At 46.5% G+C, this 12,642-nt stretch overlaps 1 protein-coding gene across 4 annotated transcripts in view; it reads left to right on the top strand.

Annotated features, from left to right (window-relative positions):
• The first annotated feature begins 1,441 nt into the window (after positions 1 to 1,441).
• Positions 1,442 to 12,642, top strand: part of gripap1 (GRIP1 associated protein 1) — a 35,897-nt gene continuing 24,696 nt past the window's right edge. For 3 of the 4 annotated variants that reach the window (XR_005894629.1, XM_041047221.1, XM_041047208.1), the window contains exons 1-9: positions 1,442 to 1,741; positions 4,135 to 4,201; positions 6,080 to 6,141; positions 6,353 to 6,379; positions 6,690 to 6,797; positions 6,886 to 7,048; positions 7,608 to 7,774; positions 8,134 to 8,173; positions 11,160 to 11,326. Coding sequence is in view for 3 of the 4 variants with exons in the window: in XM_041047221.1 (XP_040903155.1) it covers positions 1,694 to 1,741; positions 4,135 to 4,201; positions 6,080 to 6,141; positions 6,353 to 6,379; positions 6,690 to 6,797; positions 6,886 to 7,048; positions 7,608 to 7,774; positions 8,134 to 8,173; positions 11,160 to 11,326 (849 nt within the window). In the remaining variant the exon portion in view is untranslated. The remainder of the gene's footprint in view (positions 1,742 to 4,134; positions 4,202 to 6,079; positions 6,142 to 6,352; positions 6,380 to 6,689; positions 6,798 to 6,885; positions 7,049 to 7,607; positions 7,775 to 8,133; positions 8,174 to 11,159; positions 11,327 to 12,642) is intronic. The other variant, XM_041047230.1, reaches the window with a different exon arrangement.

The following is a 12,642-nucleotide window of genomic DNA, read 5'->3' as shown; positions in this document are numbered from 1 at the left end:
TCCTCTCTCTCTGCAGAACTAGAAAGACGTGTGAACAGACTTAAAACAGACTAAGAAAAGGTTCAGCATGGCCACTTCATTATGTCACTGGATTTTTATGTGCCTTTGTGTGGTAGAGAGATATTTCCTTCCTGAGTGAGCAAAGTGTGTGAGTGAACCAGGCTGTGGGTAACCTAAACCGGACAGCCACTATCACTTTAACATCTCAAACTCAAATTTTACAACCTCATATTCTCCCTTCACATGTGAAAGATGTGAGCACATGGTGGGGAATAGTTTGCTCCGATGCGTTCTTCTGAGCGACTCGTCTCTGAGGTCTTCTGTCCAAGGCCATCGAGGTTTGTCTACAAATACAAACAATAACTCATATTTATTTCAGGTCACTTCTTGAGGCCATTCATCATGTAAATCATGGACCAAATTACACCACAAACCTCGATCAAAGCAACCTCAGAAAGCTCTGTGCTGCACTGACCTTTTACAGGCTGATAAATTCTGTACCCTGATAATCAGATACAAAGCCCACCAACCCCCTGAAATCCAACAGATCCACCTTTGATGTAATCAGTTCACCTGTCCCTGCTGCAGTGAGGAGGCAAATGTCTGCTCTGAAGATCACGACCTGACTGACAGATTAACCTCCTGGAAAATTAATTCGCCGCATTTTTGACCACTGATTAATTTTTTTGTTGTTTTTAAAGCAAAAATGCAGAAATGTGAATATTTGCTAATTTTTTAAAGTTTCTGTAACAGTAAACTAAAATCTCTGGGTTTTTAACTGTTACTTTTAACAGATCTTGGAAAGATGTGAATTATTTTCCTTGTGCTTCAGGGAATCATGATGGACATGTTTCACTGTCTTCTGACATTTTACACACTACAAACTTAACTGTTTATCAAAGAGGTCTGAGGGACCGGGCTCTGAGGGACCGGGCTCTGGGGGATCGGGCTCTGAGGGTCCGAGCTCTGGGGGGTCCGGGCTCTGAGGGTCCAGGCTCTGAGGGTCCGAGCTCTGGGGGGTCCGGGCTCTGAGGGTCCGGGCTCTGGGGGACCGGGCTCTGAGGGTCCAAGCTCTGGGGGATCGGGCTGTGAGGATCCGGGCTCTGAGGGACCGGGCTCTGAGGGTCCAAGCTCTGGGGGATCGGGCTGTGAGGATCCGGGCTCTGAGGGACCGGGGTCTGAGGGACCGGGCTCTGGGGGGTCCGGGCTCTGAGGGACCGGGCTCTGAGGGTCCGGGCTCTGGAGGGTCCGGGCTCTGAGGGACCGGGCTCTGGGGGGACCGGGCTCTGAGGGACCGGGCTCTGGGGGGTCCGGGCTCTGGGGGGTCTGGGCTCTGAGGGACCGGGCAGGTGCCCCCTCTGCCCAGGCTGACTGCAGTTCTCTTAACGGCCACCGGTGTCATTAATAACACGGGTTTCCTTAAATGTGTCACATCGTACCTTTAAGTAAACTGAGTAGTTCTTCCGCCGCTGCCTGAGCCTCATCACCAGTTTCATCCGTTAACCCGAGGGGCCGCAGACCCTGAGGGTCTCCCGTCCTCCTCAGCGGACAGCGCCGTCATTCATTCCCGGCTCTCGGAAACAGCGTCAGAGTGAGAGCTCTGTCCGGTCTCCTCCTCTGTGCTGCTCTGCTCTCCGTTAGCGGCTCCGTCTCCTCCGCTAGCTTGGCCTGCTAGCTAGCAGCCCAGGTAAACATGGCCATGTCGCAGGCTCTGTCAGAGGAGGAGTTCCATCGGATGCAGGTAATAAAAACACGGCGGTTGTTATTTAGGTCGGTGGGCTCACACACAGGTAGCGGGCAGTGCTGTGAAGAACACCTGTCAGGGGCGTTGGTTCCCTGATGCTAACCGTTAGCCTCCAAAGGGTGGGAGTAGTTAACGATGTCCAGCTTTTGCTCGGGGTGGGGGGGCTGACGGTTTCAGTTTAGTGATGCAGGGGGCTGTCGGTGAGTCTGAGCTCGGATTTTATTCGAACTGATAACAAACCGACTAAGAAGCAGCTTTCTCAGTCCTGTGCGGTATGCTAGCTCGGGGTCCACAGCAGTCAGAGCTAGCTTAGCTTAGCGTAGCTTAGCCTCCTTCTCTGGAAGGAGCAAACGAAGCGAGAGGAAAAGTGGCTGGACTTAGCTTCCTGCTGTGAACGCTTGTTTCTGTGGGACTGTTAGCTGACATGTTAGCTGACATGTTAGCAGCCACGGGACGCTCACCCTGATGAGAGTCACGGGGTCTGAGGCAGGCTAACACACCCAGCGGCGAGTTTATCTGCAGGCTCAGGGTAAATGTAAACTCACAGCATCAGGCACAGAAATAACAGGCTCATACAGTCAGTGGGTCACTCAGTGTGTAGACACACCGACACCTGTTAGCGTGCTGACAGACACAGGGTGTTGCAGGTTGTAGGTAACACCTGGACAAACGTGAAGCGGTCGACAGTCCTGCAGCAAGCCCCGACAACATGCTTCAGAGAGGCGCTGACTCAGCGCTGAGCTCTGTGTGGAGGCTGCTGGTTCGCTGAGAGATGTTTTCAGTTTGTGTTTACACCAAGTCGTGAAATTCACAGCATTGTGTCACGTGACGGTAAGAAAACCACACCTGTGTGTACAGGTGCAGGGTGTACTGGTCTCTTCATGCTGCCTGTCCTCTGTTTACTGTGTCTCAGGACATTTTCTTCTCCACTGTGAGACGATTATATGACTCTGAAATAACATGCTGAGTGATCATTGCTATAGTAATTATGATAATTTTTTGGTTGTCGAGCTGAAACTTCAGGGTCAAGGTTGGGGACCCCAGGAACCATTTGACCTGTTCATAAGGAGGTGGAACACTGAGGGTGTCCCCTGATCCTCGTCCAAGTCCTTTTAATACCAACTGTCTGTTTATACTGAGTCGAATCTGATCCCTGTATCGACCTGGATGCTGATTAGATCTGTACCTGACACATGGAGATCACAGCTGTAGAGGCTAAATCTCATTCACCTTATTTTTCACAAGCAGCTTGATGCAAACGCTGATGGCGGTTCAAGCTGTGATCAGCTTAAATCATTGATAGGATCTGAATGGAAGTTTAAGACTTTTGATGTTCTGGAGAGAAGACGTCTCACTCAGTTGGAGTTTTTGGGACTACAGAAACACTCAGATTTTACAGTGGAGGTACAGAGGGGAGCTTCTTCCTTCACAAACTGTCTTTGGCAGCGTACAGACGCACCAACCGACAACAGACAAGTTTCACTTTCTCAAGTTACTCACAGCATTAGCCTTCATCAGTGACAGCTGAGCTTTGGTGACGAGAGAGAACAGATTCATTAAAGTAACAGTTCAGCTGCAGTCTTTGAATCGCAGTGGAGCCAACCTGCCTGGCTGCTGTGCAGGAGGGCAGCGCTGCTACTGTGGTGAGCTGAGGTGGACAAACACAAGCAAGCACAGCAAGGAAAGGACTGGATTTTAGCTTCATGGAAACAGATACTAAAAAAAAAAAACCCTGAAGAGCGGCTTAAACAGTCTGTACCAGAATCAGCACAGATGTGTGTGGGATAAAACGTGATGCACTAACACTGGGTCTGGGCTGCAGGACCTGGGTTTCCTGTAGACCAGAGTGTAGAGAAGTTTAAACTCATGAGCAGGAGACTGATTGTTTTGAATACTTGATGTCAGGGTGGATAATGTCCAAAGCAAAACCGTCCAATCAGGCGTAATTATCTGAGGGTGCAGCAGGTACAGAAGGCACAGGGCGCTAGTTAACACAACGTAAAGGGATATTTGGGAACCGGTGTAGTTTCTGTTTCTGACTGCTATTTTTTGTCGATCTATCGATTGTGTTTTTTATTTTGATATGTCGTATTTGTACTGTCTGTATTCTTATGTAATGTCAAAATGTTAAAACATTAAAACCTAAATGACCAGAAATAAGAAAAAGTCACCGATCATTAGGATCAGCTCAGGATGCCTCTGTTAAAAACAGCAGCTAACATTTAAAACTCTCTGACATGAGACACACTGCGCTGTGTGTGTGTGTGTGTGTGTGTGTGTGTGTGTGTGTGTGTGTGTGTGTGTGTGTGTGTGTGTGTGTATGTGTGTGTGTATGTGTGTGTGTGTGTGTGTGTGTGTGTGTGTGTGTGTGTGTGTGTGTGTGTGTGTAGGCTCAGCTGTTGGAGCTCCGGACTCAGAACTATCAGCTGTCTGATGATCTTAGGAAGAACACGGCAGGTAAAACATCTCTGCACTTCATGTGTTCACTGATGACGATGTTTGGGTGAAAGCTTTAATTCTCTGAAGTTACAGGAATATAACACAAGTGAGACTGAACATACAGGTAAAGACAGCATGACTGAAAATCTGCACACAGAAAAAGCACAACCGTTCTTTTCATGAACAGTTTGTATGCTGATTATTTTCTCATTTGATCGATGAATCATTTGGTCTATTTAAAAAATAAAAAAGGTTATTTTTCTGTTTATTGATTAATTGACTAATGGTTTCAGCCGTCGTACTGAAGCTAAGCCATACTCCTTAGCTTCTCTGTTCTGTTTCTCCTGTTCTCACGTCTCTGATTCAAAAGATCTCAAACACTCTGCCTGATTAAAAAAGGTTATGAAATATAAATGAAACAGTAGCAAGAAGAAATAAGGATTTCTGATGATGCTGAGTGAGTTCCTGTTGAAAATTTAGATCATCTTTGCTGAACATCAAAGAAGAAACAGCCTGAGTTTACAGAAAATCCAACATAGTTCGAGTTAAAATGATTTGATCATGTTTCCTTCTCTCAGTCAGACACAGGTTGAACTTTCAGAAATGAATTGGTGAAATTCATTCTGTTACCGTGGTGCTCAGAAATCCACTGACCACACTTTACTCTTTACATTACAGCATGTGAGGGGTCTGAGGTCTGAGTGTGGGATTCACTGGCCTCTGTCTGCGTGTGAAGAAATGTTCTGTCAGTTAAAACTCTGTTGTGAAAGTTTAACCGAAGCCGTTGTAAAACAGCGTAAAAGACCGACTTGGCCAAGGCTCCTGTTGCAATAACCTGCAACACCGATGTGATGTGATGTGATGTGATGACTGATCTGTTTCACTGAGATACACACGTATTAATGCACAGGTAATAAAACTCAGGTATTAATACTCAGGTATTAATACTCAGGTATTAATTGTGGTTCCACAACAACCACAGCTAAAGGTGAAAGTAAAGCAGAGCAGATGAGAGAGCTGATACCTGCTCACTGAGCGGCGCTGGGTGATGTGACTCAGGTCAGACCACAGTCCGGTCGTATCATCCCTCTGTGACGTTCTGTTGGAAACGAATGATTTCAGATTAATGAGTCTGAGCCCGCTGCTAAAAATGTTTGCATTGCACAGAAAACGTTTGTTGTGATGTGATGTTTGTTTATGTATCACAGGAAATCCTGTGGTCGTGATTTCAGCTGTCACCCACAGTTACCTACGACCAGTTCTCTCTGAGACCAGTTCTCTGCTGGGACCAGTTCTCTCTGAGACCAGTTCTCTGCTGGGACCAGTTCTCTGCTGGGACCAGTTCTCTCTGAGACCAGTTCTCTGCTGGGACCAGTTCTCTGCTGGGACCAGTGATCAGGATAGAAAGTGTCTGAGTTCCACCTGTGTATATTTTTGTCTCGTAATCAAAGACATAAAGTAACTGTTGTTTTTTGTTGTTGTTGATTTTTAAAGCATTTAAATAAATACATTTATTTCATTTTATTTATTTAGCAGATTTTTATTAAAGTAATTCTGCTCAGAATTGAACTGGAAGTATTTACAGGAAGTATTTAGTTGAAGGGGGCTGAGCCCTGTCCCAGAATGCACTGGGTGAGAGGCAGAGTAGACACAGGACGCACACAGAGAGCGAGATAGTCACACTCACACCTACAGACAGTGACAGTGTCCGGTTCATCTAACCTGCATGTAATTATTCACAGATTAAACAGTTCACGTGTTTATTTCACGTATGATTCACACACCTGATTTACTGAGGAGGTGCCGTGAACGCTGTCCGTGTCCGGTGACGTGTGAAAACGTGTCGCACGTGTTTTGTGTTTAATAGAGTCACTGTGTCGAACACGTGTGTTTCAGAACTGAATGCCGTCCGTCAGAAGAATGTGGTTTTGGAAAGAGATTTTCTCAAAGCGCAGAAGGTAACAAATACTTCATTATCATAAATAATCCGTGCTTTCTCCAGGTGTGTGGTACAGGAATAGATCTTTTATCTGAGTGTGCAGTTTAAACCTTCTCTCCTGACTGTAACTGAATCACGAGCACTTTCTCAGGTTATCACTCAGCTGTTCACACTGCTGATGAAATGTGCCCATATCGATTTTCATGTGAGGTTTTTTTTTGTCTCCTCAGGCTCTGAATAAAAGTAAGAAAGCTCAGGTGAGTCTTCCTTCTCTGGTTACCATGGTTACCTCAGGTTTACACTGAGCAGCAGCACCCTCTACTGTTCATCACCTGCCTTCACATGGATTTATCCAGTTCTTATGATTTACCTCAGTCACTATTTAAAATGATTATATTCTCCACTGTTTTAAATTGATTTTCGATATTTTTGATAATTTAATATTTATATCATCAAACCAGTTTTTGCTTCTTTTACTGTATCTGAACTGAACTGAATGAAATCATAGGTCATGCGTTCAGTGTCGCAGCTTCCTGTTGTTGTGCTGTGTGTGTCGTTTTACTGCAGGAGGTGGACGCGTTGCTGAACGAGAATGAGATGCTTCAGGGCAAACTCCACAGTCAGGAGGAAGATTTCAGACTGCAGAACAGCACACTGATGACTGAGCTCTCCAAGGTAGACCTCCTGTTAGTGTGTCATACAGAACGCTGTGTCTATAACACGCGTCGCGTCCGTAACATTTATGTTATCGTTGCTTTTCCAGTTGTGCACTCAGATCGAACAGCTGGAGCAGGAGAACCAGGGCCTGAAGGAGGGAGGAGGAGCCTCTGCATCCAGTCCTCCGCCCAACACCGCCTCCAGTCCCGTTGATGGAGAACTGCTCCGCCTCCAGGCTGAAAACTCCACCCTGCAGAAGAAAATGAAAGGTGTGTGTGTTTGTATGTGTGTGTGTGTGTGTTTGTTCTGATGTTTGTTATTTACACAGTCTCAGTCAGAGTCTCAGGTTTGGTTTCAGAGACAAATGAGATGAAATCACTGACTTTTTATGACTCCAGCAAAAAGATGTACAGATAAGCGTAAAGAAACAAGAGCGAGACTGAACAGTGAGACGTTTTTAAAGCTTTCCACAGATCGTTAGTTCTCCTGTAAAACTACTCACAGTGGATGTAAAAAGTCTACACACTCCTGTTAAAATGCCAGGTTTTTGATGAAACCTGGCAAGATTTTGGTTTTCCATTGAGTTGTACAGGTTATCGGTCACATAGGTGGAAAAAGTTGTGCAGTGATTTATCTTGGTTTCATCACAAAAACATGTATGTTAACAGGGGTGTGTAGACTTTTTATATCCACTGTATTATCTGCCTCTGGACTCATACACAAAGCAAACGAGCCCTGGGCCACACCGCAGCTCGGAGCTGTGCTCTCAGTAAGTGTATGTTACCTGTTGACGCTGTGAGCTCATACTGAGGTGTGATTCCCCTCCAGCCCTCCAGGAGCGCTATGACAAAGAGCTCCAGAGACAGATGGTCGCCCACGGCAGCCAAAGTGTTACCACGGAGACTGACGGGTCAGCCAGCGCCAACGGAGTCTCTGATGTCACAGGGAGAGGGGAGGAGCCAGCAGCAGAGGGACCCAGTGAGAGAATGGAACAGGTGATTGAACGAGACAGAGCATCGTGAACCTTTTTTTTTCTTTAACGTGCTCTGACGTGCAGCTGTGGTCGTGTAACTGAGAAAATCCAGTTTATTGTGTTTTGTTGTGCTCCCCCGCTCTGACACTGACTCAGAAAGAACAAAACAGATCAGGGCTGTAGCTCTACAAACTGTCCCAGAGTCCATGTTCCTCTGATTTCCACAGTTCAGGTGGTTAGTAAAGTATTATCAGGACCAGGGACAGAAGGAAGCGTAACACCCAGGCTGACAAATGCCAGAATTTGATTTGATCATTTCTGTAAACGTGAGTGTGTGTTTTAAATATGTAATTGTCCTTTTTCTGCCTCTTGTGTTTGCAGACAGAGGCTCAGCTGGGACAGACAGAGAAACAGCTGCATGGTGAGTTTCTGTTTATCACTTTTCAGACAGCATTTCCCTTTAAAAGAATAACTCCTGTTCTTTCATGTGACATTCAGTAAATCTCTGGTCTGATGGAAATAAAATAAAATAAATAGTTGTATCACACAGGGCAGATTATATACTCTACAAAAAGGTGCTTACTCATCATTGGTTATTTTTCTATTTTTATTTAGATCCTTTGTTCAAATGTTCAATTAACCATATAACAAAATCTAAAATATTCAAGTGTAAAATAGAAAAGGTAGAAAGAAGATAAGTAACGTCAGTACAGACTGGTTGGAGTCCTCCTGTTTGTGTCCGTCCCTTTCAGTGCTCCGTGTTCCTGCCTGTGTCCCTCATTAACCCTTTAATATAAATGTCAAAGGCTGGAAAATGTCCTGTATTTGCTTTAAAATCATGTTTGTGCTGCTGAAAATAGTTGTTTTGATTTGACCAGTAAACTTGAAATGACCAGTGAACATCTGGATTTCACATGAAAACAAACACACAATAAGCTTTTCTTCCTGCTGACTCGGCACGAACCCTTCACATGTGCACTGAACACTCGTTTGGTTTTGGTTTTGTGACGTTATGTTGAGATTTTCAGATCATTTTCATCATCATTTAAATCATTTCTCCAGATGAATGATTGAACCATAGTTGTTGTTTGGCTCTGAGAGAAATGCAGTTGAAATCAACTTAAAGGATCAGTCTGATGTTTTGAAAGTTTTTCTTACAGTCATCAAATATCATGAGCAGACTCAAAGCAGCAGTGTCAGAGCGTCTCTCCGCTCTGTCTGACCTCCGTCCTCTGAGCCCACTGGTTCGCACTGAACACACAAATCTGTGAACACGCCACAAATACAGTTTCATTTAAAAAGGCTCGCTAATTTTTACCAAACAGGAGGAAACTGGGGGTTAGGTGGGGACTATTTTCTGTGGCGGATTAATCCACTTTTGGTGCTACAGTAGTACCTGAATCAGAATAAACTGTGTGTTGATGGCGTTGAAGGATCATGTGACCCAGTGTAACGGTGTGGGTCCCTGATGTGTTTGGAAACAGTGGAGCTCAGCGGCTCAGAGGCTGAGACGTCAGGCTGAGACACACGGACGGTTTGGGGACGTGGATCTGCACATGGGATTTGTTGATGTAGAATATGACCAGAGTCACGCTTTAACATGCACAGTGCGCCGAAGTTTTGTGGCGTGTGAACTGAAACGATGGCCAGGCCTCGTTTACTTCACCTGCACACTAACTTCATCAGACCCTTAAAGGACCAAACTGGTTTGTTTGAATATCAACCTGCAGAGAGTTGAAATTTAAAGACAGCTGGTGACGCTGGCGATGCTGGTGGCACTGGTGATGCTGGTGGCGCTGGTGATGCTGGTGGCGCTGGTGGCACTGGTGATGCTGGTGGCACTGGTGATGCTGGTGGCACTGGTGGCGCTGGCGAGGCTGGTGATGCTGGTGACGCTGGTGGCGCTGGTGGCGCTGGTGGCGCTGGTGATGCTGGTGATGCTGGTGGCGCTGGTGACGCTGGTGACGCTGGTGATGCTGGTGATGCTGGTGATGCTGGTGGCGCTGGTGACGCTGGTGACGCTGGTGATGCTGGTGATGCTGGTGATGCTGGTGATGCTGGTGGCGCTGGTGACGCTGGTGACGCTGGTGATGCTGGTGACGCTGGTGACGCTGGTGACGCTGGTGATGCTGGTGACGCTGGTGATGCTGGTGATGCTGGTGACGCTGGTGACGCTGGTGATGCTGGTGATGCTGGTGACGCTGGTGATGCTGAGCAGCTGCTGTTTTAAAGCAGTGTTTGTGTTCGAGCCCCATCGTACATGTCAGTTTAATGAGAGGCAGAGAAAATGAAAACTAAACGAACAGACTCCCTGAGTGGTAGCACCGGGGAGATGAAACTTTCATTACTTACCTTCAACAGCTTCGCTTATTGCATTCAAACAAAAGATGTCCGTGTCCTTGAACGCATCACTCAGATGGATTTTCTCTTTGCTCTCTAAGTTTCATGTCTCTGCAGGTTGATTTTCACAGAAGTGACGTTACACTAAAAGCTGCTTGAAAGGAAATCGGTCTGAAAACCGATGGAGACTTTGTCCCAGTAACAGATGAACCCACCGGTGTGGTCCTTTATGGTGCTTGTTACCATAAATTCTCAGATTTTGCCCGTTTACCTCAGCAGACACAGGTAATTCCTGGTCTCCTGAATGTTTTTATCAGCCGTTTTCTCTTCCTCCTGGTCAGTATTTGGTTTGAGAATTTACGGTGAACCCTCAGCCTGTCTGTATTTGAGCGTAGAGCAGCTAGATGGCTCAGGGCAGACGCACACTACACGCTGACCCAGTGAAGGACAGCTGCTAAACTGCAAACATGAGCAAACAAACGTTAATGAGGCTTTAAACACGTAACAGGATTTTCCCCCTGATGTTCGAGTTTAGGCTCCTGAGTCAGGTATTTTCTGACAAAGCTGCAAATATGGATTTACACCCGTTAGCTTGATTATAAAATCGAATCTTATATTAATATTTAAATGATATTCGTACTGGAGGGATGGAGGAGTGTGTGGATTTGGGTTAACTGGCATCTGTTCAGGTCAAATCATGACGTTTCCAGTGTTTCTAAGTTTGTGCCTCCTCCTCCTCCTCCTCCTCCTCCTCACCTCTGAAGCAGTGACTGTCAGTGTCACTGATCAGCAGTGTAAACAGCTGAACGACAGCAGAGGTGGTAAACAGCGTTAACCTGGGGTTGTACTGCAGGTAGGAGCACAGCAGAGCTCAGATAAACATGCAGTCAGTGAACGCACCCCATGATTGACTTTGCAGCTCAGCCAGAAAACCCCTGACTGTGACCTGGTCAGACCCCCCCTGTCCCCCCAGAGAAAACCCTTCAGACATGGTGTAGAGTAAGGAGCTCGTGTAGTGTGTGTCTGGCCTAACAGACTGCCCCTGCTGTGTGCGGCGCCCCCTTTAGGCCTGTCAGAGAAGAGCGTAGAGAAGATTGTAGCTAAGCAGGCAGCGCTAGGCTGGTCGGCTGCTCTCTGTCCAATAACTCACTGCTTTGGACCAGAGCTGGAGATGGCACTGAACACCGAGCAGGAGGAGAAGAGGCTGCTGAGGGAGCAGATCCACAACCTGGAGGTACAAACACACACACCTGACACACACACACACACACACCTGACACACACTGAGCAGGAGAGCTCCGTGTTAGCAGCAGGGCTGTTATCCTGCAAAATATTAGCTAAATAGCCTGATGTGGTCAGATGAAGAGAAAGATCAGTGACTGAGGTAAAGGTGTGAAGAAGAATGAACCTCCCCTGAAGAGCTTCTCTTTACTGACCTCCAGTGGTTTAACTCTTCACCTGGCTGCTGTGAAGCACAGGTGTGCTCCAGGATCAGGTGACTGTCAGCCAAACACTGCTTTTCAGTATGTTTCAGTCATGGCACACGGGTCTGTGACCTCTGAACTATCGGTAATGACACAGGCTCAGGGAGGCGATGGAACAGAAAGGTTTAGCCCCGTACCTGCGTGGCTGGGCCTTCGTCTTGTGTTGCTGTGGTGTCATCACCTTTTACGTTGTGTTATTTTACTCTTACAGAGCGTCTCTGTGGTCCCATGGAAATATTGACACAGTCTGACTAAAGGAGCGCTCAGCTGTTTTTGTGCTGTTTGTGCTTTTCAGTAGACTTTGTTCAAACAGAATAGATACTGGTGAAAGCGTGTGTTTTCCATCATGGCACCTGCTTCTGTGCTGTTCTCTCATTTTCTCTTCCAGCTGTGTTAATGCAGCATCTGTGTACTTCACTGTCTCCACTGAACCACAGAGACCAGGGAGTAAAAATGGTGGCAGATGAAAAGGCCACATGTTGTGTGTGAGAGAGGAAACTAATTAATTCATGACAGGAACATAAAGGACAGCTGGAGAGCGGCGGTGAAATGTCAGCGTGTCCCAGACAAACAGGAGGCCGCTGCTCTTCAGTCGCGTCACCTCGTTTTCTTCTCGCTGTATTCGCTCAGCGCCAGCTGCAGGGAACACACACCACAGCGTCTTTTAAATGTTCCCAAACTTAATTGGAAACGCACAGTACCTTAAGATAAGTGCAGTGCTCCAAAACCACATGGGAGGGACAAATAAGTCTTTATGATGAACTCGTTGAATTTTCCTGCTGTTTCTTTGAAAGTCAGGTAAAACGTCCTCACTGTCACTGTGCTGTGCTCAGGAGGCACATGTTCTGTCCTCACAGCCTGCTCTGAGTCTGTTCTGTGAAACGACATCAGCCCAAGCGCTGTCCCACCAGGGCAAGACAAGTATCCCAGCATGCATTTCACTCCGGCCAGTGGCAGTGTGAATTTGAGACAGGCTCCTAACTGTGGGTCTGTCAGCATATTTGATCCGTTTTATCAGAATAAATCAGACGTTCAGTTAGGCCTGGGCGATATATCGATATAAAAG

Source organism: Toxotes jaculatrix, chromosome 2, assembly GCF_017976425.1.
Source record: "Toxotes jaculatrix isolate fToxJac2 chromosome 2, fToxJac2.pri, whole genome shotgun sequence".
In the NCBI taxonomy this organism is placed as follows: domain Eukaryota; kingdom Metazoa; phylum Chordata; class Actinopteri; family Toxotidae; genus Toxotes; species Toxotes jaculatrix.
The sequence above is the reverse complement of the archived record's forward strand: the minus strand, read 5'-3'. Positions and strand labels throughout refer to the sequence as shown.